Source organism: Rhinoderma darwinii, chromosome 4 (assembly GCF_050947455.1).
Source record: "Rhinoderma darwinii isolate aRhiDar2 chromosome 4, aRhiDar2.hap1, whole genome shotgun sequence".
Classification (NCBI taxonomy): Eukaryota; Metazoa; Chordata; class Amphibia; order Anura; family Rhinodermatidae; genus Rhinoderma; species Rhinoderma darwinii.
Genome location: NC_134690.1, coordinates 112543775 through 112571174, shown reverse-complemented (window position 1 = coordinate 112571174; position 27400 = coordinate 112543775). Strand labels below are relative to the sequence as shown.

General features: G+C 43.0%; 1 protein-coding gene across 1 annotated transcript; it reads left to right on the top strand.

The window, feature by feature from the left end:
• The first annotated feature begins 503 nt into the window (after nucleotides 1-503).
• On the top strand, nucleotides 504-27400 carry CCDC195 (coiled-coil domain containing 195). Its single transcript, XM_075864000.1, has 3 exons — nucleotides 504-781; nucleotides 7657-7894; nucleotides 27268-27400. The coding sequence occupies exons 1-3, from the start codon at nucleotides 532-534 to the stop codon at nucleotides 27398-27400; spliced, it is 621 nt and encodes a 206-aa protein (XP_075720115.1). The 5' UTR covers nucleotides 504-531.

Sequence of the window (27400 nt, the reverse complement as noted above, 5' to 3'; positions counted from 1 at the left end):
GCCCCTTTTTACAAAAGATAACTAGCACTGGCTGAGTTATCAAGTGTAAAAAAAAGGTAGTTAGAGAATGAATTGAAATTTTTTTTTAACTGCAAATGTATTAATATTAAATTCCAGCTTAGAATGTAAAAAAAAAAATATTTGACTCAACTTGGGAATAACCCTTTAAGTAAGAAGGGCTGGTTGCTTGTTATTGTAAAGGTGGAAGATTTGTGATGGTCTAGAGCTATTTAAAGATTAATCAGTCATGGAGGAATAAAAAGAAGCTACTCTGACAGTTATAAACATAGTAAAGTCTCACGGAAAGCAAAAACCACAAAGGTTTGAATAATTAAAGCCTCTTGTCTAAACGCTTAATCCAAGCTCACATCCTGATGAAAGACGACCTAGCGCTGGGTGTAGGGACTGCCTGCTATTGTACAACTGATCTTTAGTAAATAATGCTACAGGCAGAAGATGTGGTAACTCTTGCAGCATCCTCCAGAGATCCCACCATACTGGAGAAAAATTGTGAAGAAGAGGAGCCCTTTAATGGAGGGGGACACACACTTACTGAGGGTGATCAAAGAACTGCGCTCAGAGATCAACAAGCTGGAGAAAGAAAACAAAGAACTGAGAGGGGAATTAAGTCAGATTGGACACAATACAATATCTGTTAAGGAACGAGAGCCGAGAACTGCCATTAAATGTGACCAGGCACAAAAAGAAGAGGGGAAGTGCAAAGGCCTGCTATGCAGAAATGTGTCCGCCCAATCCGCTGACCTGCTGCAAGAACAGACAGGTACTGTACTAAGTTTTCAGTTACCTTAACACACTGCGGGATGTAGTGCACAGGTTATTGTGGTGCAAAATGTACCATCATTTATATTAACTACATATCCAGTGTTATTGGATTATGTGGACTAGACATTGTATATCTATATACAACAGATCACATCAACCATTTCTAAAGTCATTTCTATACCAGTTTTCAGACGTTTCCCTCAGTAAACTGTATAGTCTTTTTTTAAAGGGTAATTTTATAGTATAGCAATTTGTCTCAGAAATGTCTTTGTTGTTCAGTGTCAACTGTTTAGTTAACCCGTATGTGAGCGCCCATTAGTGTTTTTAACACTAACGGGCCTTATTCCAATGCAGTAGCCTTTTTACGGCGCTGCATCAGAATAAATAAACAAAGCGGGGAGTAGTTAAATCTCCCTGCTCTCAGCTACCTCCGGTAGCTGAGGCGCTGGGAACAGACCTGCTCGAACGGGCAAGATCGATATCAGTATCGATCCTGCTCGTTTAACCGCTCAGATGCGGTGCTCAATAGCGAGCAACGCATCTGAGTGGTTTTAGATGGAGGAAGGGGCTCCTTCTCTCACCCCACCGGCACCCTTCTATATGTTTGCAGGGTGCCGGTGTCTTCTATGGCTCACGGGGGCCTAATAAAGGCCCCCGTGTCTGCCACTAGTTATGCCTGCTAGGCCATGCCAGAAGTCTTGCAGTGTATTCTAAAAGTGATCAGATGATCGCATAGTGAAGACCCCTAGTGGGACTAATAAAAATGTTTAAAATAGTTTAATAAAAGCTTATGTTAAATAAATAAAAATGCTTTATTATGAATAAACAAAAGAAAAGTTACACATATTTGGTATTGCCGCGTCCATAACGACCCCAACTATAAACGTATTGCATCATTTAACCTGCTCGGCGAACGCATTAAAAACTAAAATAAAAAAACAATGCAAAAATTGTTGTTTTCTGTGCACCCTCGCATGTACTCCAAAATGGTACCAATAAAAATGACAAGTCGTCCCGCAAAAAAAAAGCCCTCATACAGCTGCATCAGCGAAACAATAAAATAATAACAGAAAAACAAATAAGTTTGAAAAAAAAAAAGTGTAAAAGTAGTAAAACATAAGAAAACTATAAATTTGGTCTTGTTGCGATCGTAACAACCCGCTGAATAACGTTATTGTGTTATTTATACCACACGGTAAACAGCGAAAAAAAGATTGGCGAAATCTATGGTTTTTTTCTATTCCCCCCAAAAAAAGTTAATAAAAGTTGATCAGTACATTATATGTACCCCAAAATGGTGCTATTAAAAAATACAACTTGTCTTGCAAAAAACAAGTCCCTTTACAGCTATGTCAACACAAAAATAAAGTTATAGCTCTTTGAATGAGACGATGGAAAAACTTAAAAAATAGCTTGGTCATTAAGACCTAAAAGAGGCTGGTCACTAAGTGATTAATATTTGTATGTATAAAGTAACACAGTGACATTTATTATAATAGCTTGCTGAAATTTCTTTTGAACAACCTTTTTAAAACAATTATCATTAATGGTGTAGTGTTAACATATTCGTTAGGACTTATTCACACGGCGTGTTCGGTCCTTGAGATACGGACCGTATATCGGACGCATTTCCCAGACCAGTCACAGTTCAGGGAGCCCTACTCCAAGCATCATAGTCATCCATGACACTGAGTTATTGCTTTTCCGACGGACTACCGGACAGTATTCCCGCGGGGAGGCAGTGACTGCTAGCATCATAGATAACTAGGTGCTGGGAGTACGACTCCATGAACTGTGTTAGGTCCAGAAACATGGCCGTGTTAATAAGGTCTTTTAAAAAATTAGAGAATGTAACTTTCACATCTAAATTGTGTCCCCAATACTGTATATTTATGGTGTGCGTTCCTGGTGCTTAAAGTCCGCGTCACAGTATATCTACAGCATGAGCTTAAGCTGTTTTTAGCCCGGCACCCTGGAGAAAAGACAGAAGTGTACTTCACAGCTGCTGTGTTCTCTATTTTACATATACAGCACTCAATAAGCGCTATATAGTGTGAATAGAGTGTATAGATTAGAAGCAGCGGCTGCTATAGGTCCTGGAGATCATGTGACTGGTCACATGATCGCCAGGTTGTTATTAGTGGGAGGCTGAAGATGGGTCTTACTAAACCCAGCACTGCCCTATCGGTGCCAATAGTCACTATGACAGCCCCAGTTACAGTGGAAAAGTAGAGCGTAAAAATAAAATAATAAAGTCCCTTAATGATCTTTTCTGACCTTTGAGAGACAGACCATAATAATAAAAAATAAGTAAAGTAAAAATAAATAAAACAAATATAACATTAAATATCTTCCCCCCAAAAAAATGTATGGTAGACAATGATGATCACAAATTGAAAAGTCTATTTTAGGGTAATACTATATTCTTACCAGAAAAAAATAGCAAAAATTGATAAAAGCATTTTTTTTTTACTATTTTTGCAAAATATATGCAAAAAATTCAGAAAGAGCACAAATAAAAAGAACTCTGAATTGTTCACGAAAAAATACATTGCAAAAATCACATCGCTAGCCCAACATATAAAAAAACAGTTTGACTAGCGTGTGCTAAAAATGGCTAGCTATTTACAGGACTGACGGGAATTCTGACTCAAGAATCTAGTGCTCCCTCACACTGCATTCTGCACTACTAGACCTATTTTTGTGAGTAGAAGGAAGCCGTGTGCAGTGTTTTAAGCCATCTGCAGTTGAGGGGGATATTTAGTGGGTGTATCTTTCAGATGTAAATGCATTAACCGGTGGCAGCTGCATGTCATAAATGGTTTCAAAAACTGTTAACTTTAGTACCTGACCATGTCATGTCTACTTAATTTTAGAAAGAAAGACATAATATCTGTTCTTATGAGTGGATTTAAGGCGAAACAAGTACCTTTTGCTCAAGGTGATATAGATCTGGGTGTATGCTGGTTTGCTTAAATGCTAACTGTAGGTATCACTGAGGACTACAGTGCATGCCCAGCGATCTCCCTCAACCACAGATAGCTGGGCATGCACAGTTCAACATGTCCCGTGTTAGCAGAGAGCTATTGTGTAGTGAGAAGATCATGAGCAGAAGCTCAGAGGGTAAGGGGGAAGGATGGGAAATACATAGACACACTATGTTAACTGTGTGGGTGTTGTTATGCAAAACAGCCTCAGAAGCAGAAGACGGGAGAGCAGAGAGAAGGCTGTGCTCCTGCATGAGAAATCTGCATAGCCAGAGAAGAGAACATGTAACCAGGGCTGGGGAACGCCCGTAGAGAAGAGAACATGTGACCAGTGCTGGGGAACGCCCCTAGAGAAGAGAACATGTGACCAATGCTGGGGACGCTCCTAGAGAAGAAAACATATGACCAGTGCTGGGGAACACCCCTAGAGCAGAGAACATGTGACCAGTGCTGGGGAACGCCCCTAGAGAAGAGAACATATGACCAGTGCTGTGGAACACCCCTAGAGAAAACAACATGTGACCAGTGCTGGCGAACGCCCGTAGAGAAGAGAACATGTGACCAGCGCTGGGGAACGCGCCTAAAGCAGAGAACATGTGACAAGTGTTGGGGAACGCCCCTAGAGAAGAAAACATGTGACCAGCGCTGGGGAACGCTCCTAGAGAAGAGAACATGTGACTAGTGCTGGGGAACGCCCCTAGAGCAGAGAACATGTGACCAGTGCTGGGGAGCGCCCCTAGTGAAGAGAACATCTGACCAGTGCTGGTAAACAACCCTAGAGAAAAGAACATGTGACCAGTGCCGGGGAACGCCCCTAGAGAAGAGAATATATGACCACTGCTAGGGAACGCCCTTAGAGAAGAGAACATCTGACCAGTACTGGGAAACGCCCCTAGAGAAAAGAACATGTGACCAGTGCTGGGGAACACCCCTAGAGCAGAGAACATGTGACCAGTGCTGGGGAACGCCCCTAGAGAAGAGAAAATGTGACCAGCGCTGGGGAATGCGCCTAAAGCAGAGAACATGTGACAAGTGTTGGGGAACGCCCCTAGAGAAGAGAACATGTGACCAGTGCTGGGGAACGCTCCTAGAGCAGAGAACATGTGACAAGTGCCGGGTAGTGCCCCTAGAGAAAAGAACATCTGACCAGTGCTGGTAAACACCCCTAGAGAAAAGAACATGTGACCAGTGCCGGGGAACGCCCCTAGAGAAGAGAATATGTGACCAGTGCTGGGGAACGCCCCTAGAGAAAAGAACATGTGACCAGTGCTGGGGAACACCCCTAGAGTAGAGAACATGTGACCAGTGCTGGGGAACGCCCCTAGAGAAGAGAAAATGTAACCAGTGCTGGGGAACGCCTCTAGAGCAGAGAACATGTGACCAGTGCTGGGGATTGCCCCTAGAGAAGAGAACATGTGACCAGTGCTGGGGAATGCCTGTAGAGAAGAGAACATGTGACCAGTGCTGGGGAACGCCCCTATAGAAGAGAACATGTGACCAGTGCTGTGGAACGCCCCTAGAGAAGAGAACATGTGATCAGTGCTGGGGAACGCCCCTAGAGAAGAGAACATGTGACCAGTGCTGGGGAACGCCCCTAGACAAGAGTACAGTGGTTATAAAACACAGCGAAAATTTTCAGAAATTGACCTGCGGTGCGGATTTTAAATCCGCAGCATGTCAATTTATGCAGCTTTTTTGCTGCTTTTCTGTTGTGGGCTTTCCCCAATGAAGGCAATGGGATGTAAAATCTGCAACAAATAGTCAAGTGTTGCGACTTTTTGGGCAGAAACGGAGCGATTCCGCCGCAAAAATCACAAGTCGGGGGAATATAATCTCATACATACCTTGAAGTCTCTGCTCCTGTGACCAGGCCAGTCTCCTGGGATAATGTTTCATCCCATGTGACAGCTGCAGCCAACCACAGGCTGCAGCGGTCACATGGGATGAAACGTCATCCCAGAAGAGCTAGGCTTCAGGATGTCAGAGGGACGCATTGCCATGGTGACAGCCGGGGTAAGTATGAACGTTTTTTTTCCTAGCACTGCTTTTTGCAGCGGAAATTCCACCCGAAAAACTGCACCACAATGTGCTTTGGGTTCTAGGTCAGATACGGTGCATAGTTTTACACAGCGTATCTGACCCGTTGGAATCCGGCCTTAGGGTACCCATACGCACAGTAGATTTCCCACAGTGTATCCCCAGCATTTTACCCCTTCTACATTGAAAACAGTGAAATCTGCAGTGAACATCCAGAATAGAATGAGCATACTTGGTTTGGAAAATCCGCAGAATGCTCTTATTTCTGTAAGAAAAATGTTCAGCAGCATGTGAGTTTTTTTCAAATCTCTTCCACTTGCCTGCAACAGTCTTCCGCTGCGGATTTTCCACCTGCAATTCCGGATTGAGTATCTGCAACAAATCCGCTTTGTGTGCAGGGGGCCTAAGGGCAGGTTCAGACATGGCGGACAATTTCTGCTTCTGATTTTTCTGAAAATTTGCAATTGATCTGCATTTGTTACATGCATAATTTGTTGCCGTTTTAGCAGCGGATTTTCCGCAGCTATGCATTGCAAAGACTGAAATCCGCGGTGAAATACAGAATAAGCATGCTGTGGATTTGAAAATAATTGTCAAATTTCACATTTTGAAAACCCCATTCACTTCTATTGTACTGTAATAGTCTGAACGTGCCCTAAGGGTACCCACTCAAGTGGTGGATTTGTTGCAGATTTTTCCGCAGCAAATCTACAGCAAAATCCGTCAGTGTTATGTTCGGATTTTGGAGTAGATTTATAGCAGATTTCACCCCTTCTTCATTGAAAAGCGTTAAAGAGGCTCTGTCACCAGATTTTTAAACCCATATCTCCTATTGCAGCAGATCGCTGCAATGTAGATAACAGTAAAGTTTTTTTTTTTTTTTAAAAACGAGCATTTTTGGCCAAGTTATGACCATTTTTATATTTATGCAAATGAGCCTTTCTTATGTACAACTGGGCGTGTTTAAAGTTATGTACAAGTGGGCGTGTATTTTGTGTGTACATCTGGGCGTTTTTACTTGTTTTACTTGCTGGGCGTTGTGAATAGAAGTGTATGATGCTGACGAATCAGCATCATCCACTTCTCTTCGTTACCACCCAGCTTCTGGCAGTGCACAGACACACAGCGTGTCCTCGCGAGATCACGCTGTGACGTCACTCACTTCCTCCCACAGGAACTTCATCGTGTCGGATGAGCGAGGACACGCTGTGTGTCTGTGCACTGCCAGAAGCTGGGTGGTAAAGGGTTATTCCCATTTTATAAAGTGATAGCATATTTTAGCAGTGTACTATCACTTTATAATTGGTGGGGGTCGACCTCTTGAACCCCCCAACCGATCCTGAGAATGAAGGAACTGCAATACTGCTTTAGTCCTGTGGTCTCTTCGCTGTTTCCCCCTGCACAGCAGCAGCCTGACCACCCGCTGTGCAGGAAACTGCAGCCAACTCCATTTACTTGAATAGGGTTGGCTGGGGTACCTCCATTCTCAGGATAAGTGGGGGACTCCCAAAGATCGCCAGTATACCATCACTTTATAAGATGAGAATATCCCCTTTAAATCACCAGTCCTAAGCTATGAACATTAAATTAGTAAACTTGGAGAATAGAAATTTAGCATCCATAAAATAGCATGCCGAGTGCCATAGCGGGCTTGTATGCCACCCTAGAATCAGACCATTTGTGATTGGGGCCATTTTATGGTTTATTATTGATGTGATATATGAAAGATGCTCCAATCTAAATGTTATATACTGTGTAACATTGATAAAAGTAAACCCATCACAGTCCTATGTCAGCTGGCCATAAATAATGAACACCCCAAATAATTTTCTTTTTTTTTTTCTTTCAGGCACTGCAATGACTGTCCGCCGGTATTCCATGTCTTCTCTTCTTTCAAGTTCTGAACACTTTAAACACAGTGCACACATGAAAAGACATTCAAGTAGTGAAACACTATCGGGACCAAGGCTGAACCAAAAGTCTGACACTGATCTTCAGTTAGCCAAAGATGAGGAAGCCGCTGCTGAAATGCTGGTTACTAATATCCCTAAGACGAGATCATTCCAGCAATATATGCACAAGTGCAGGTACTAGTTCATCGTGTGCGGTGACAAGACGCTTACACACGGTTACATGTATCAATAGAGGTAAAAATGATGGCTTCATATGGACTCTTTTTGTGACCCCTGACCAGGTATAACAACAAATATAATTTATGGCAGTGTTCTCCAGCTCCACTTCTCAAGTCCTGTATCTAATTGGTCACATTTTGCGGAACAGTAAACCTAATGAGATCACCTGTACTAAAAAAAAGAGTCCGGGTGTCATGTTAAAAAATAAAATAGCAGAATTCTGAGAAAAAAAGCAGAATTCTGATGAAGCATTTTTGGTGGCGTTATTTGCTATGTTTTTTCGTGTCGTTTATTTTGGTGGAAACACAGCCATATGTAAGCTTAATGTCTATAATAAAAAAAATACGAGAAAGTCTACATAAATAGCCTGTTGGTTTTTGCCATTTTTTTTTGTGTTTTGTGGTTAGCGGCATGTTCATCAAAATAAATTAAGGGGGATTTATCAAAAATGGTGCAAATGAAAAAATGGAGTAGTTGACCATGGCAACTAATCAGATTCCACTTTTAAATTTTTCAGATGCCCTTGGCAAAATAAAAACAGTAACCTGATTGGTAGCCATGGGCAACTACTCCACTTTTCCTTTGCACTAGTTTTGATACATTTCCCCCAGTATTCTCGGAGTATGGCGTTTCTTTTCTTGCATTTTTCTCCATAGGCTTCTCTATAGAAAACTCTAATAAAAAAGCCTGTACAAAATGACAAAAATACATGTAAAACACCATAAAAACCACTGACAAACATATCCATAAGCCACCATTCACCTGACGGAGGCCTGTATAGGAAGGCGCAGCCACTTATTTTTCCGCCTCAAGTATATACCGTGCGAACCTAGGGTTCACACAGCGTCTGTACGAAGCAAAGAAATACTAGGCAGTTTTCAAGAGAAACCAGCCTCTGAAAACCAGCCGTTTTTTATGCAGATTTCCAAGCATTTTTTAAGCGCTTTTTAGCGTTGTCCATAGAAAATGGTCAAAATCTGCCTCAAAAACACCTCAAGAAGTGACATGCACTTCTTTTTTACGAGGTATAATTTTAGTTTAAATTTATTTTAATTTAAAATGACGCCTTGCATGCAATATCCCATCTTTTAAGCATTGAAAACAATGGTAAGGAGTTTGCAGGCGTTATGAAGGTGTATTTCAGAACGTAATGCAAAAGTTTTACGCTCCAAAATACGACTGAAATACACCTAAAAAAAACTCTGTGTGAACATACCCTTAGATGAATGGAAGTGATTTTCATTCGCAGAAATTTCTGCAACAAAATCTGCCTCGGTTGACTGCACCCTGAGGCCTCATTTACACGAGCGTATGCGTTTTGCGCGCGCAAAAAACGCTGCGTTTTGCGCGCGTATGCATGGCGTATGCACTGCGTAAACGCAGCCTTGTTGCGTTTTAAACGCGCAAAAGGCATTTGACAGCTCCGTGTGTCATGATGCGCGGCTGCGTGATTTTCACGCAGCCGCCATCATAGAGATGAGGTAGTCGAGGCCCGTCACTGTCCAAGGTGCTGAAAGAGCTAACTGATCGGCAGTAACTCTTTCAGCACCCTCGACAGTGAATGCCGATCACAATATACACCAACCTGTGAAAATAAAAAGACTTTCATACTTACCAAGAACTTCCTGCTTCCCCCAGTCCGGGCTCCCGGCCGTTGCCTTGGTGACGCGTCCCTCTCTTGCCATCCGGCCCCACCTCCCAGGATGACGCCGCAGTCCATGAGACCGCTGCAGCCTGTGATTGGCTGCAGCCTGTGCTTGGCCTGTGATTGGCTGCAGCCTGTGCTTGGCCTGTGATTGGCTGCAGCTGTCATTTGGACTGAACTGTCATCCCGGGAGGTCGGACCGGAGTTATCGGTAAGTCAGAACGTCTTTTTTTTTTTACAGGTTCATGGATTTTCGGAGCGGAAGTCACTGTCCATGGTGCTGAACCAGTTTAACGCTTTCAGCACCGTGGACAGTGACTGTCTCCTGACGTCGCGTACCCGAACATTTTTTACCGGTTTCGGTCAAAACGAGTTTGGCCGAACCCGGTGAAGTTCGGTGCGCTCATCTCGAATTTGACACTCCGTTTGGATGTTTGTAACCAGAAAAGCACGTGGTGCTTTTCTGTTAACATTCAGGAGTTTGACAGCTCTTGCGTGATTTTCGCGCATGCAACGCAGGACCGTCAGTGTGGCATGCGTTGTTTTCACGCACCCATTGAAGTCAATGGGTGCGTGTTGCGTGAAAAACGCAAGAATATAGAACATGTCGTGAGTTTTACGCAACGCACTCACGCAGCGCAAAATTCACGCATCGTCTAAACAGCCCCATAGACTATTATAGGTGCGTACGACACGCGTGAAAAGCACGCGCGTCGCACGCGCGTATAATACGCTCGTGTAAATGAGGCCTAAGGCCGGGTTCCCACAGGTCGAATACGCTGCGTAAAAACTGTGCAGCGTATCCGACCTGGTACCCGGAGCACCTTCCATCCGAAAAATCGCACCACATTGTGGTGCATTTTTCAGAAGGAATTTCCGCTGTGGAAAGCAGCGCTTGAAGAGAAAACACAAAAATGTTGATACTTACCCCCTTTTCTCTGCATGTAGTCCGGCCTCCTACGATGACGTTGCAGGCCATGTGACGCTGCAGCCTGTGATTGGCTGCAGTGGTCACATGGGATGAAATGTCATCCCAGGAGGCCAGACTGCAGGAAAGCATTCTGGGTAAGTATGATTTTATTTATTTATTTTGAAGTTGCGTAATTGCTTCGATTAAGCCGCAAAAGTCAAATTACTTGACTTTCTTTTGCGGGTTTTGCATCCCCATTGAATTCAACCCCACATCAGAAAATCAACAAAAACGCAGCATAAATTGACATGCGGCGGAATTAAATTCAGCAGCGCAGGTCAATTTACTAACATTTACGCTGCGGGTTTTTTCCGCAGCGTGGACATGAGATTTTCTAAATCTCATCCACTCTGATGCTACTGTAAATGCTGCAAAATTTCCGCATATAATTCCGTTGCGGAAATTCCGCAGCGTTCACGCTACGTTGGAACCTGGCCTAAAACAACGCAGCATATCTGACTTTGAAGCTGCAGCACATTCCAAAAAACGCGCACTACATTGATACGGGCCCTAGTCATGGCGACACGTCCCTAGTACGACATCTTGGGATGACACTGCAGCCCATGTGACCGCTGCAGCCTGTGCTTGGCTGCAGCAGTCACTTGGGAAGAAACGTCATCCCAGGAGGCCGGCCTGGAAGAAGAACAGAAGAAAGCATCACTATGACAACACCTGGGTGGTATAAGCTTAAGGGCTTATTTAGACGACTGTGATATACGTCCGTGCAACGCGCGTGATTTTCACACGCCTCGCACGGACCTATGTTAGACTATGGGGCAGTGCAGACTGTCCGTGTGTTTCACGCAGCGTGTGTCCGCTGCGTAAAACTCACGACATGTCCGATATTTGTGCGTTGTTGTCGCATCAAGCACCCATTGAGTTAATGGGTGCGTGAAAATCACGCGCCGCACACGGAAGCACTTCCGTGTGAAGCGCGTGATTCGCGCAACAGCAGTAAAAACTATGAATGAAAACAGAAAAGCACCACGTGCTTTTCTGTTTACAAACATACAAACAGTGTCATAATGATGGCGGCTGCGCGAAAATCACGCAGCCACGCATCATACGCGGCTGACACACGGAGCTGTTAAGTACCTTTTGCGCGCACAAAACGCACACGCTCGTGTAAATCTGGCCTAAGTATAAGCTTTTTTAGTCATTTTAACCCCTTATCGACGAACGACGGATATATCAATCACAAGCGGGTGCTAGTTCCCGCATCGTGACAATTATATCAGTCACTCGTACCATGTCAATTTTTGCTGTGAAATTGTTGCACTTTTGTTACGTTTTTCCCCATTGAGTTTATTGGTAAAAGCCGCAACAAATTGCAAAAGTGGACATGCTGCAGATTGTGAATACGCACTGTATGTTGGTGACAATTGTTCAAATCTCATCCCCTTTGCTGCTGTTGTAATACGCTGTAGAATTTCCATTTGGATTTTTTTTGTGGAAATTCTGCAGCGTATTAAGGCTTGTCCACCCGTAACAGAATTGCTGCAGAAAATTTCTGCAGCAATTCCTGCAGAATCTAGCATAGTTGTTTACTGTAGAAAATGGTGCATATTTTGCTGTGTTTTTCACAATGCTGGGAGATGGTGACATCTCCGCTGAAAAACTGAGCATTTCAGTCCACTTTCCGCAGCAGGAATTGGCATGCTGCGGTACGAAAAATACACACCGCAGGTCAATTTCTGGTCGTAAATTTTATGCAGCGTGTGGATGAGATTTGTTAAATCTCACCCACTTTGCTGCTACTGAATTCTGCTGCGTATTATCCGTCCGCAATTCCAGACAGAAAATTTGCAGCAATTCCGTTATGTGTGGACAAGCACTTACAGTAGCATCACAGTGGATGAAATTTGAACAAATCTCATCCACATGCTGAGGATAAACCTTGCAGAAACCACATGAGCAAAATTTACCTGTTCATGCAGATTCTTAATCTGCAGCATGTAAATTTCTCTTGTAAAAACACTGCAGAATTTCGGCATGGAAATTCTGGATGAAACTTCTGCAGTGTATTCGCTGTGTGTGGTGGGATGGCATGATTTTTATTCCTATGGATTCATACGAAATCAGAAAAAAATCTCTGCGTATCTCCATGTTTCCTTAAAGAGGCTCTGTCACCACATTATAAGTGCCCTATCTCCTACATATTCTGATCGGCGCTGTAATGTAGATAACAACAGTAGCTTTTTTTTTTGAAAACCGATCATTTTTGAGGAAGTTATGAACAATTTTAGATTTATGCAAATTACTTTCTTAATGCCCAACTGGGCGTTTTTTAACTTTTGACCAAGTGGGCGTTGTAAAGAAGTGTATGACGCTGACCAATCAGCGTCATACACTTCTCTCCATTCATAATCAGCACAGCGTGATTGCTAGATCACGCTGTGCTGTCACATACACCTACATTAACTTTACTGAAGTGTCTTGCCAGTGAATAGACATCACCTCCAGCCAGGACGCAATGTCTATTCGCAATCCCGGCACTTCGGTAAAGTTTGTGTGGGGCTTAACCACTGCACAGTTTTATCTCACTCGTGTATTCGGTGCCAGGACATGCAAATGAGCAAAGTGTGGATGATTATAAATGACAAATCGTGTAATTTGCCAACATACAGTAGCTTGTAGTCAATGTTCTAATGCTTTTCAATGGGACTGTACGTATCCTCCAAGCTTAATGCTTTAGTTGGCATAGATTGTATAATGGTCCTAGAAAGTTTGTGAACTATTTATAATAAAAATGTACTGTATACATTTTGCCTTAAATGGGGTTACATCTAAGTGCTAAAAATAAAGAAAACCCAATAAAACAAATAACATATAAAAAGATATTTTTAAATTTTAATTTCCCAAAACAAAAGAATTGCTACACTAGTATGTGGTAGCAAAAAATATGTGAACCTTTACAATTAGTTAATAGTATCAATCAATTGGATAAAAAAAACAGGTGTGACGCTCAATGGCACATGGTCGAGTATCGCACGGCAAAACCTACATGCAATATACCGCGAATTGCCACGTGTATAACACATGGGGCAGCAGACTTAGGCTATGTTCACACGCTTAACAAAAATCGGCTGAAAATATGGAGCTGTTTTCAAGGGAAAACAGCCTCTGATTTTCAGCCGTTTTTTAAGCAACTTGCGTTTTTAGAGCTGTTCTTCTATTGAGTCAATGAAGAACGGCTCAAGAAGTGTCATGCACTTCTTTTTTACAGGGCGTTTTTTACACACCATTTTTAAAAACGGCCACGTAAAAAACGCCCCATGTGAACGGAACGCTGTTTCTCCCATTGAAATGGACAATTGTTTGGAGGCGTTCAGCCGGCGTACTTACAGCCGTATTTCGGGCTGTTTACGGCCCGAAAAATGGCTGAAAATAAGCCGTGTGAACATACCCTCACTATTCAAATTGAGCTAGAATTCTGGTGTACATGCTGTGCGTTACATTAAATAACTGTTTTAGACAATTTTTTCGACACAATTGCCAAGGAGGTGTGAATTAGATGAAAATAGGCGTGGTCTGGCAACAAGGGTTGTGGTTTAAGTTGCAACTACGCGCAACAAAAAATGGGCAAAAACTAGAATTAACAAAGCCAACTAATAGGTAGTATAACACTGCATGTCCTATACTTGTGCGTTTTTGCGCATCACGCACCCATTGAAGTCAATGGGTGCGTGAAAATCCCGGAGAGCACACGGATGTCATACGTTTTATCTAAACAAGTCTATAAGCTCCAAACCATAGATGTGTTTACAGATAGACAAACCCCTTAGGGCATGTTCAGACATAGCAGAAATTTTCCGCGCCAAAATTTGCGGCAATTACGGGACTAATCTGCAGCAATATTTGCATATTTGACAGTTAATTCAGACGTGGCAGATTTTCCATCCAGATTTGCAGACAATCTGCAGCGTATTACAGAAGCAACAAAGTGGATCAGATTTTACCAAATTTTATACACATGCTGTGGAAGATTTTCATGCAGAAACTATTTTGTGGTAAAAATGGTTGTGCATTTGTTGCAGAATATTTCCCATTGAGTTCAACAGGGAAGTGAAAATCATCCCCTATGTCTGAGACCATACAATGGAAATGGTCATTGACCATAATCCAACTCAATTTAGTCCTCACTATGTGAAGATGAAAAACAGGACTTTTCCATGACTAGTCTGTAGCTACTCTAGCAATTTTTGCTGCCAAGAAAAGAAAAGAAACAAATTTGTGAGAGGCTTTAGATAAACCTGGGATGGTCTCATCAAGTAATGCTTGAGAAGGAGAGTTTCAAATTAATTTGTGTTATAGAATACATGTTAAAAATTTGTCTCCAAAAATGGCGCACCTCCAGACAATCCCACCATACATGTAACGGGTCTCCCACTTTTCCACAATTTATAAAACAGGAAGATGAGGAAGTTGGGAGCATCCTTTCCAATCGAGAGCGAACAAGATACCAGCATAGTAAGACCTTGTAATTTGCTTCGACGGCAGAAACGTTAATGGAAATTTTAGCAGTATGCTCCACCATATCTTGCCATTCCCTGACAGAAAAATATTTAAGTCTCTTTCCCACATAGACATATATGACAGTTATACGAAGATACCAAATATAAGTATATACTGGACAGTAGATGTCGACCATCAGAATTATTCAATCATAAGTTTTCAAATACAGGTTTAAGTGAAATTATGTATCTGGTGAAAGCGGAAGATTTCGGAATCCGGCATTTGATGTATGGATCACACACACACACACACACACACACACACATATATACATACATACACTGTATAAATATATATATATATATATATATATATATATACGCACACGAGCGCGCGCACACACACATATATAATATACATATATATATATATATATATATAACTTTTTCCACCCTTAGGGTATGTTTTTTGAGGCAGATTTTGATCTGCCTGCACGCCGTTTGCCGCGTTTTTTCGCCGACGGCCATTGAGCGCCGTGGGCAAAAGACGCAGCGAAATATGCTTTCTCTACCACCCATTGATGTCAATGGGAGGTCAGAGACGTAAACGCCCGAAGATAGGGCATGTCGCTTCTTATTCCCGAGAGACGGTTTTTCCATCGGGAAAAAACGCATCCACCTCCCATTGAAATCAATGGGAGGCATTTTCGGATGTTTTTTGGCGAGTTTTCCCACGTGGTTTCCGCATCAAGAAAACGCGTAAAAAAAACTCAGTGTGAAATGGCCCTCAATGTCACCCATAATCTGTACAATTCCATTGAAAAACAAACTGAAATCATTTAGGGTGGAAAAGTAAAAATAAGGAACAAAAATAATGTGGTTGCATAAATATGCACACCCTTAAACTAATACTTTGTTCATACTTTGTTGAATTACCCTTTGACTTTATGACAGCATTCAGTCTTTTTGGGTAGAAGTCTATCAGCATGGCACATCTTGACTTGGCAATTGTTGCCCACTCTTCCTTGCAAAAGCGCTCCAAATCTGTCAGATTGCGAGGGCATCTCCTGTGTACAGTCCTCTTCAGGTCACCCCACAGTTTTCAATGAGATTCAGGTCTGGGCTCTGGCTGGGCCATTCCAAATCTTTGATCTTCTTCTGGTGAAGCCATTCTTTTGTTGATTTGGAGGTATGCTTTGGGTCATTGTTGTGCTGAACGGTGAAATTCCTCTTCATCTTCAGCTTTTTAGCAGAGGCCTGCAGGTTTTGTGCCAATATTGCCTGATATTTGGAACTGTTCATAATTGCCTTCACCTTGACTAAATCCCTAGTTCCAGCTGCAGAAAAACAGCCACAAAGCATAATGCTGCCCCCACCGTGCTTCACTGTGCGTATGGTGTTCTTTTGGTGATGTGCAGCATTGGCTTTGCGCCAAACATACCTTTTGGAATTATGGCCAAACAGTTCAACCTTGGTCTCATCAGACCATAACACGTTTTCCCACATGCTTTTGGTAGACTTGATGTAGGTCTTTGCAAAACATAGTCAGGCTTGGATGTTTTTCTTTGTTAGAAAAAGCTTCCACTTGCCACCCTACCACACAGCCCAGACATGTGAAGAATATGGGAGATTGTTGTCACATGCACTACAGTACCTGCCAGAAAGTCCCGCAGCGAATGTTAATGTTGCTGTAGGCCTCTTGGTAGCCTCCCGGACCAATTTTCGTCTTGTCTTTTTATCAAGTTTTGAGGGACGTCCTGTTCTTGGTAATGTCACTGTTGTGCCAAATGTAATCCACTTCTTGATTTCTTGATGACCGTTTTCACTGTGTTCCATGGTATATCTAATGCCTTGGAAATTCTTTGGTACCCTTCTCCTGACTGATGCCTTTCAATAATCAGATCCCTTTTGATGTGTTGTAAGCTCTTTATGGACCATGGCTTTTGCTGTCACTGGCAACAAAGAAAATGTCAGGAAAATCCTAATAGAACAGCTGAACTTTATATGGGGTTACTCAGAATCACTTCAAATAATGGCAGCTGTGTACTGACTACTATTTAACATGAGTTTAAATGTGATTGGCTAATTCTGAACACAACCACATTCCCAATTATAAGAGGGTGTTCATACTTATGCAACCACATTATTGTAATTATTTTTATTTATATTTTCCCCTCTAAATGATGTCAGTTTGTTTTTCAATGGAATTGTACAGATTATAGGTCACATTAAAGGTGGAAAAAGTTCTGAAATGACTAATCTTGTACTGATTTTTTGACATGACAAAAACCTGGCATTTTTTTCAGGGGTGTGTAGACTTTTTATATCCAACGTGTATGTATGTATATATATATATATATATATATTCATACATACACACACACACACATGTATACACACACATATATACCCACACACCCACACACATACAGTACATATACACACACATACATATACACACACATGTATACCATGTATACACACACACACATATATATATATATATATATATATATATATACACACACACACACACATATATATATATATACACACACACACATATATACACACACTTAATTTAACACTTACCTTTCTCAGGTTTTCTACTATGCTGTGTCCAGAGTTTTAAAGCTGCAGTGATTTGCCAGGACCTTTGATCACGTTATAGTAACGTGATGTTCTTTCTAAAGGTCCTGAAATCATCTATTGGTAAGGTATGGAAAAAATAGAGGTTTCTAGGAAGAACCGTCATTTTAATGGCCGCTATTCTGCCAAGCCATGAAAGAGGCATAGAGGCCCAATAAAGCAGATCTGTTTTCAATCTTTGTTTCAAAGGGAGAAAGTTTGTGTGAAATATGTTTAAATAACAAGGTCTAAGGTGGATACCAAGATATGAGATTTTATCTTCCCTCCATCTCAGCTCAAAATTTAACTGGATTAATTTGGCCATTGACTGTGGTATATTAATATTCAGCACCGCTGACTTCAGACCTGAATGTTTAGAAAACTGATCCAGAACGTGATAGAGATTTGGAAGGGAGGGAAGAGGAGAAGACAATACTAACAGAACGTCATCTGCATATAATGTGCATTTATGTGTCTGACCTCCCACCTCAACCCCCTTGATGTCATTATTCAGCCTCATCAGGTGGGCTAATGGTTCAATAGCTAATACAAAGAGAATAGGGGAGAGAGGACACCCCTGTCTTGTTCCACGGGCTATGTGGATGCGATCAGACAAGAACCCCTTGATCATTACCTGGGCGGATGGGGTAGAGTATAAACTCCGTAAGAGAGTAACGAATTTATTGCCAAACCCCTATCGTTAAAGAACTAAGTCCCAAATCAGAGAATTGAAAACTTTGTGCAGGTCTAAGCACAGACACAATGATCAAGTTTTCAGCGAACCATCCCAGTGTGAACAAACAAGGGATATAAGATCAATAATCCTTCTAGTCTTGTCAGCCGTCTGCCTGTTTGGGACGAATCCCACCTGATCAGGATGAACATACTGTTCCAAGAAGGCATTAATCCTTGTGGCTAAAAAAAAATAATCATATTTTCATATCAACATTAATAAGAAAAATAGGCCTATAATTTTGACAAGAGAAGGGGTCTTTTCCTGGTTTTGGGATTACTGAGATATAAGCTTTAAGTGCTTCGGGTCCAGGAGACCCTCCATCTCTGGGGATTATTTAGGAAGGATTCATTCAAGCGCCATGAGCAAGACTGAGGCCAGAGCCCAAAACAAATGTGAACAAATCTAAGTCATGATCTGACCACGAAATAGGGTGTATTTTGGCATGAAGGAGGCTATATAAGAGCTGAGATAGAAGAAAGAGGTGATCTCTGAGGGAGTAGGAAGAATGAGCATGGGAAAAAATAGTATAATTCCTGGCAGAGAGGTTAGCAGATCTCCAGGCATCTACATATCATGAGAATGCAACCGTGGTTTGATGTGTAAAAGGAAGGTTCCTCTTAAAAAAAAATGCCCACTCCTCTCTTCTTCACTGCAGCCACTGCTAGATAATACAAAGGAAAATGGTAATGAATACATTTAACTCAAGATTTGGTAAGGAAATGTATTTCTTAAAAAAATAGAATATCACAGTGTAATGAGTTATAAGTTTGGAAAGCTTGCCACCGTTTAGTCGGGGAATTGAGTGCCTGAACATTGTGGGTGACAATTTTAGAGGAAGACTGAGTCAGCCATGAGTCAGTCGGATATAAAAGACATTAAATATGAGAAGTCTGACCATTACGAGCGGGAGACAGGAGACAGGAGAAAGAAGAGGAAGAAAAGGAGAAAGAAAGTGGAAATAAAGAAAAAAAAAACTAGGTGCATACGGCAATATGTAGAACAATGCCCAGTTAGCGCCATTAGGTGGTCTTAAGAAACCACCACCAAGAGCACAAAGTATTACCAGTGGGGGCTCACAAGATCCCAAGGAGGACATGCCATCACCCAACGGAAGGGACAGCTCTTAATTACTCAACTTATATCTAGAGCTAGAACCAGGGGCATAATATGCCAGGAAAACATTGGCAAACGATACTTATAATAAATAAAAGAGATCAAAACGCAATGGCATTCCCCATAGGTAGACAAGATAGCTATGTAACAGTGCCTGACAAATTTCAAATGACAGGAGAGTTCGAAGGACGAGATGTAAAGCTGGAGAGCCATAATGGTTGAAGATAGCCCACAGAAGAAGAGGAAGGCCATGGCGGTGATTTCCTTGAAGGAGGTGGTCTGTCTTTAGAAATAAGTGTTCCAAGGTAGATTCACCTTGCTGGAGGGAAGTGAAGCTATATGGTCGGTTGCGGTAGGAGAACATGAGGCGAAAAGGAAAAGCCCATCTATATTTGAACTCTTTTCGCATCAGAACTTGAAGTAAATGTTTTAAAGCCTTTGGATTGTGCTAGGAGCCAGGTCAGCAAAGGTCACTCTGAGGTTCTGGGGGCTTCCATTTGTTCTTTCACAGAAAAATAGTGCGGTTTCACCAGCACATCTCTCGGTAGACCATCTGAACGGGGTGCTGTAAGCGCTCTATGCACTCTGTCAATATCAAAGTAACGGTAAGGGAAATCGGTAGGAGATTCTTAAAGAGGTCATGAACCACAGCGTCCAAGTCCAGAACATTTTTGGATAGACCCCTTAGCGTATGTTCACACACACTGTTTTCAGATGTAATTCGGGCATTTTACGCCTGAAAAAACGGCTCCATTACGTCTACAAACATCTGCCTATTGCTTTCAATGGGTTTTACGAGGTTCTGTTCCCACGAGGTGTTATTTTACGTGTTGCTGTCAAAAGACGGCGCGTAAAAAGACGCCCGCGTAAAAGAAGTGCATGTCACTTCTTGGGACGTTTTTGGAGCCGTTTTTCATCGACTCCAATAACGTCCGTAAAATACGCCGCGAAAAATGCGAGTAGTTACAAAAACGTCTAAAAATCAGGAGCTGTTTTCAGGCGAAAACAGCTCTGTAAATTCAGACGTATTTTGCTACTGCGTGTGAACATACCCTCATACAGAAATTTTCCCTTCTGGATCTATTTTCCATGTCTTCTAATTTGGATTGGGCCTCCTCAAGCTTTTGGTATATATCATCAATTTTGGCCTCCATAGCTTCCATCCTGGACCCCAAAGCATGAAAGTCAGCTTTAAGTTCAAAAGTAATCTTAAGGGCAGATTCACACGAACGTTGCGTTTTTGCGCGCGCAAACAACGCAGCGTTTTGCGAGCGCAAAAAACATTTGACAGCTGCGTGTGTCATGCGTGTCTGATGCGCGGCTGCGTGATTTTCGCGCAGCCGGCATCATAGAGATGAGGCTTGTCAACGCCCGTCACTGTCCAAGGTGCTGAAAGAGCTAAATCTTTCAGCACCCTCGACAGTGAATGCCGAACACAACAGCGAAAAACCTGTAAAAAAAAAAAGATAAAGTTCCTACTTACCGAGAACTTCCCGGCCGTTGCCTTGGTGACGCGTCCTTGGTGACGCGTCCTTGGTGACGCGCCTCTCTTGACATCGGGCCCCACCTCCCTGGATGACGCAGCAGTCCAAGTGACCGCTGCAGCCTGTGATTGGCTGCAGCCTGTGCTTGGCCTGTGATTGGCTGGAGCTGTCACTTGAACTGAAGTGTCATCCCGGGAGGTCAGACTGCAGGAAGGAGACAGGAGTAATCGGTAAGTTAGAACTTCGTTTTTTTTTTACAGGTTAATGTATTTTGGGATCGCAAGTCACTGTCCATGGTGCTGAAACAGTTTAACTCTTTCAGCACCATGGACAGTGACTATCTCCTGACGTCGCGTACCGATAATTTTTTTGCCGGGATCGGCCAAAACGAGTTTGGCCGAACCCGGTGAAGTTCGGTACGCTTGTCCGGCTTCGCTCATCGCAAAGACACTCCGTTTGGATGTTCGGAAACAGAAAAGCACGTGGTGCTTTTCGGTTTTCATTCATCCTTTTCACTGCTGTTGCGCGAATCACGCTCGTCCCACGGAAGTGCTTCCGTGTGGTGCGCGTGATTTTCACGCACCCATTGACTTCAATGGGTGCGTGATGCGCGAAATACGCAGAGTTATTGAACCTGTCGCGCTTTTTGCGCAGCAGACAAACGCTGCGCAAAAAGCACGGACTGTCTGTACTGCCCCATAGACTTGTATTGGTCCATGCGTGCCGCGTGAAAACCACGCGGCCCGCACGGACCGAATACACGCTCGTGTGAATCCCCCCTAACACACGTCTTTTCCAGTTCTTTTTGCATGTGAAAAAGGGGCAATAAGGACTTTTTCACCTGAGTACCCAGAAGCCACGTTTGTTTCAATAGGTGTTTGTACTTCAGATAATTGGGAAGATGTCTCCTGCCTTGTCTGGCTAAATGAGACTCCAGCCACCGCTGGATCCATGGGGGATGTATTGGAATCCTCCTCCCCAAATAAATCAGAGACAGGACTTAGGCTCTGAAAGTGTGGAGTACCCTCATCCATGCTGTGCATCCGTTCCGATGGAGATGGTTGCAGGTGTGGCGAGTCCGGTGTCATTACAGCCGTCTGATCTGTGTGTGCGGCCTGGTGTGGGGGCTCCAGTTCAGCAGCAGTTGATCTTGTGGGGACCCCAGACTTTCTGTTGTTCCCCTTTCGCCACCAAAAGATCCCCGGGAGAGAGCTGAAGGGATTCCGGATTACTCCGGCCGAAGTGAGTAGCTGAATATAGCTTAATTTAGCTGGAGACTCCTGTTGAGGTGCGGAGCTCTAGGAAAGTGCGTCTGTCATCAGCGGCATACGCCTCCTGTTTTATTTTTGTTCTTCTGTTCTCTGCAGCAGTAAATCCAGCCGAAAATCTGCACCAAATTAAACACAATTTGTTGTGTACTTTCACACGGTATTCCCTGCTTAATTTTCAGCAGAAAATATGACCCATGTGAACATACACTTAGACTGTATTCCTACTGTGTGTTTTTGTTGCATTTTTTTAACACATGCTTTTTTGTTTGGTAGATAAACTCCTATATCTCGTATTAGGAGTTCATTCACCAAAATAAATAAACGCATGTTAAAAACTAAACAAATTGCACAGTGTGAACCCAGCCTTAGGACCTATTCACACGACAGGGATTCTCGGGCTTTGTGACGGCCATTCTTTGAATGGCCGTCACAAGGTCTCACTAGGAACAATAGACCCTAAATGGGGCTTTTCAGGCGGCCGATTTTTGACGGCTCGGTAGAAGTCTATGGGGCACCCATAGAAGACTATGGGGCTGAGTAAAGCATGGCTGCCATTTGGATGTGATCCGAGTGACGGCTGTGCTTTCTGCAAAGTTCATATGAGGAGGAGGAGATTTTTTTGCTCCCTGTAGGAGCGGAATCCCTAATCCCCGGCTACAGCATTGCTGAAGCTATGGCCAGGGATTCCCCTTCATATATGGACAGTGACGTCAGGGACTTCTCCTGAAGCGTAGTCCCCAGTCACAGCTGTCCCTGACACAGCGGTGGCTGGTGATTCCGCTCCAGGAGAAGTCACTGTCTATATATGGACAGTGAAGTCAGGGACTTCTCCTGGAGCGGAATCACTGGCCTCTGTGGCCTGGGATTCTGCTTCAGGAGCAGGGGACCGCTCCAGGAGAAGTCCATGATGTCACTGTCCATATATGGACAGTGAAGTCTGGGACTTCTCCTGGAGCGGTCCCCTACAGTGGCGCTATCTACAGGAACGAAGGTGCCATCTACGGGAGGGTGTGCCATCTACAGGGGGGTGCCATCAACGGGGGGTGAAATGTATAAGGGGGTTGTGTGGTACTACCTATGGGGGCTGTGGCAGTATCTACAGGGGGCTGTGTGGCATTATCTACAGGGGGCAGTGTGGCAATATCTACAGAGGGCAGTGTGTGGTAATATCTACAGGGGGCTGTGTGGCAATATCTACAGAGGGCAGTGTGTGGTAATATCTACAGGAGGGCTGTGGCAGTATCTACAGGGCGCAATGTGTGGCATTATCTACAGGGGGCTGTGGCAGTATGTACAGGGGGCTGTGTGGCAGTATCGACATGGGGCAGTGTGTGGCATTATCTACAGGGGGGCTGTGGCGGTATCTACAGGGGGCTGTGTGGCACTATCTACAGAGGGCAGTGTGTGGCAAAAAATATTGACAAATTAAATTCATCCATTTTTAAAATGGACAGGGAAAAAAACTGATGCAAAACTGGTCAAAATCGTCCGTTAAAAACGAGAAAAACGCCCGGAACAAAAACGGAACGGATGCAAAACAGATGCAAAACAGCAGAGAAAAACTGACCAAAACAGCCGATTTTCATCGGCCAACACTCAGACCCTGTCGTGTGAATAGAGCCCTACAGTTTAGCCTCTGCGATGTTTAGGGTATACTCACACAGTGCAGTTTCGGTCCAGTTTTTTAGTGCAGTTTTGAAAACCACCATCAGGAGTGGATTCAAAAATAGAGCAGTAGAATCTTTCATACACTGTATATTTGTCCTCTCCTTACAATCCTCTCATGGTTGTGGCTCCAAAAACTGCATAATAAAAACGGCACCAAATTTGCACTGTGTAAATAATGCCTTACAAGGCATTTGTATATGAAATGATGCACAGCTGAATAGTATCGCTTCTTTATCTCTGTCACCTGAAGGCCTCAATTTGAAATGACAGACAGTTTTAACCTGAGAGATTGGAAATTCTTCTTATCTACTTGCTTTGATATTGCTATTTAATAGGCATATTCCTAGTGAAACCAGGCAGAAATATGTATCATCAGTCAGAATGCTAAAATATATATATATACATAAACATATATATATATATAAACATTGACATGCGGTGCAGAATTGAATTCCGCAGCATATCAATTGTATTTGCGTAAACGCTGCTTATTTGTTGCAGGTTTTCCCCATTGAATTCAATGGGGAGGTAAAACCTCCAACAAATAGCAGTTTGTAGTGATTCCGCCGCAAAAAGTGCAACTTTTTATACTTGCCCACAAATCTGTTTTTCTTCCTCCAGGCCGGTCTCCTGGGATGACGTTTCATCCCATGTGACTGCCACTGCAGCCAATCACAGGCTGCAGTGGTCTCCTGGGTTGAAACATCAGGATGCTAGCAGGCCGGCTAAATGCTGCAGTTTTCCGCAGTGGACATTCCGGGCGAAAAACTGTACCACAGTTTGGTGCCGTTTTTCACCCGGAATTCCCTATGGCCACCGGGGCTGATACCTAGTGTAACTTTACGCAGTGTATCCGCCCCGTGTGAACTGAGTCTAAAAAGCCATTGAAAATTCCATAGCCCAGACGATTCTCATCTTTGTTCTTCTGGAAATGTCATTATATTGTAGTTTACAGAACAATATAAATGGTGATCTATAACAAAATTATGGAAACTCAAGAATTAGAAGTTCACCTGCCTATCCTGCTCCATATTAGGATCATGTCCTATAGGCAATATATTTCATAAAAACATATTTTCAGATTTGCTGTTTTTGTGAATACCGTATTTTTCGGACTATAAGATGCAGTTTTTAGCAAGAATAAATCTTGCTTAAAAGTACCTGCATCTTAATGTCAGCAGTCAAGGGACTCGGCAGCAACGGGCATCCTGAACGCTTCTTACTTAACCACTTCCCGACCCATGATGTGCTGGCACTTCATGGAGCGGGGTGGGGAGGATGTTTGGAGCGGGGTGGGTTCACGCGCTGAGCTCGCTCCATACACTGCAGATGACACGCTGCTCTAATGGCCAGGAACAGCGATGGCGCTGCTCCTGGCCATTTAACTAGTTAAATGCCGCGGTCAATAGCGACCGCAGCATTTATAGGGGTCTTCCCATGAAGGACATTTATGTCATATCCACAGGATATGTCATAAATGTTAGATAGATGCGGGAAGAGTTACGGAGCTCAGCGAGTTACGCTGTTTCCGTAACTCATCCATGTATTGCAGTATATTGTACCAGCGATCTAATGATCACTAGTTCAAGTCCCTTAGGCCTCATGCACACGAACGTATTTTTTTCCTCCCGTAAATACTGGCATAAATACGGGTCCTTGGTCACACGTATTCGACCCGTATTGCACCAGTATTTACAGACCCGTGCCCGTAAATACGGGTCCGGTGTTACCAGTATACCACCCGTATTTACGGGCACGTTTTCGCAGCCCCTTCTCTCTATCAGTGCAGGATAAAGAGAAGAGGCAGCCTTTTCTGTAGTGAAAGTAAAAGAAATTCATACTTACCCGGCCGTTGTTTTGGTGACGCGTCCCTCTCTTGACATCCAGTCCGACCTCCCTGGATGACGCGGCAGTCCATGTGACCGCTGCAGCCAGTGATTGGCCTGTGATTGGCTGCAGCGGTCACATGGGCTGAAACGTCATCCCGGGAGGCCGGACTGAAGGAAGAAGCAGGGAGTTCTGGGTAAGTATGAACTTCTATTTTTTTTACACGTTGATCTATATTGTGATCAGAAGTCACTTTCCAGGGTGCTGAAAGAGTTACTGCCGATCGTTTAACTCTTTCATCACCCTGGACAGTGACTATCCCCTGACGTCGCCCAGCAACGCTCCCGTAATTACAGGTGCACACACGTAGTCACCCGTAATTACGGGAGCCCCATAGACTTCTATGGGCCTGCCGGTGCCGAAACTACGGCCTGAAATAGGACATGTTCTATATTTTTCAATGGCATGGGCACCTTCCCGTAAGCATATGGGGAGGTACCCGTGGCCAATAGAAGTCTATGGGCCCGTAATTACGGCCCGTGAATACGGGCGTTTTTACGTTCGTGTGCATGGGGCCTTAGGAGAACGAATAAAATGTGTAAAAAAAAAAAAGATACATTTTCAGGAGTGTAAAATAATATTAAATGTTAAAAAAAAAACTTTTCCCATTTTTCCCTAAGCACAATGTCAAAACATAAAAAAATTGGTATCGCTGCATCCGTAAAAGTCCAAACTATTACAATATAGCAATATTTGACTCACACAGTGAATGGCGAAAAAAAAGAAAAATGTAAAACTCCAGAATCTTTGTTTTTTGGTCACCATAGCACTAAAAAGAATGAAATAAAAAGTGATAAAAAACCATATCAACCAAAAAATGGTGCTAATAAAAACTACAGCTCGTCCCGCAAATAATAAGCCCTCACACCGCTCAAACGATGAAAAAATATAAAAGTTATGGCTCTCAGAATGTGGTGAAACCAAACAAATATTTTTTATTAATCAATAGTTTTTTCTTTGTAAAAGTAGTAAAATATGAAAATTTTTCCTATTTTCTGTTGTCTAAAACCTGGGTGCGTCTTATAGTCCAAAAAATACGGTACCTAATTTGTTATATTTTGTAAAGTACATGTAAAGGTTGATGAACTTTTTAAGAAGTCTGTAATGGAACAATTTAGGCTTGGTTCACACCTGCGTTGTGCTGTTCCGTTGTTCTGCTCCATCAGAGGAGCAGAACAAGGGAATAACGGAACCAATGGTTCCGTTGCACAACTGACACCACCGGTTGCCGACAGAACACATTGATTTTAATAGGTTTCGTCAGCTTTCCATCCGTTGTCCATGATCTGCACTATTGTCTTCGGTAAACTCCTGTAAACCCTGCCCAATCTGCGACGGAGGCCCCTAACAGTGGCTCCAATGCAGATGTGAACAGAGCCTAATTTCAATCTACATTTTTACAGTTAATGTATGCTGCCACTGTACAGAGAAATCATTTTTATAGTTTTGAATTTCTTTCTTTGTCTTCTTAGGGGCAGAGTAAAGGCTGTCACTTTTATGCTACCGGTGGATATGAGAGCTTTCAATGAAAATCAAATGACTTTCCAGAGTCCTCAAAATCAAAGCGCAAATCACTTGAGTACGATAATTGAAAAGGATCCATGA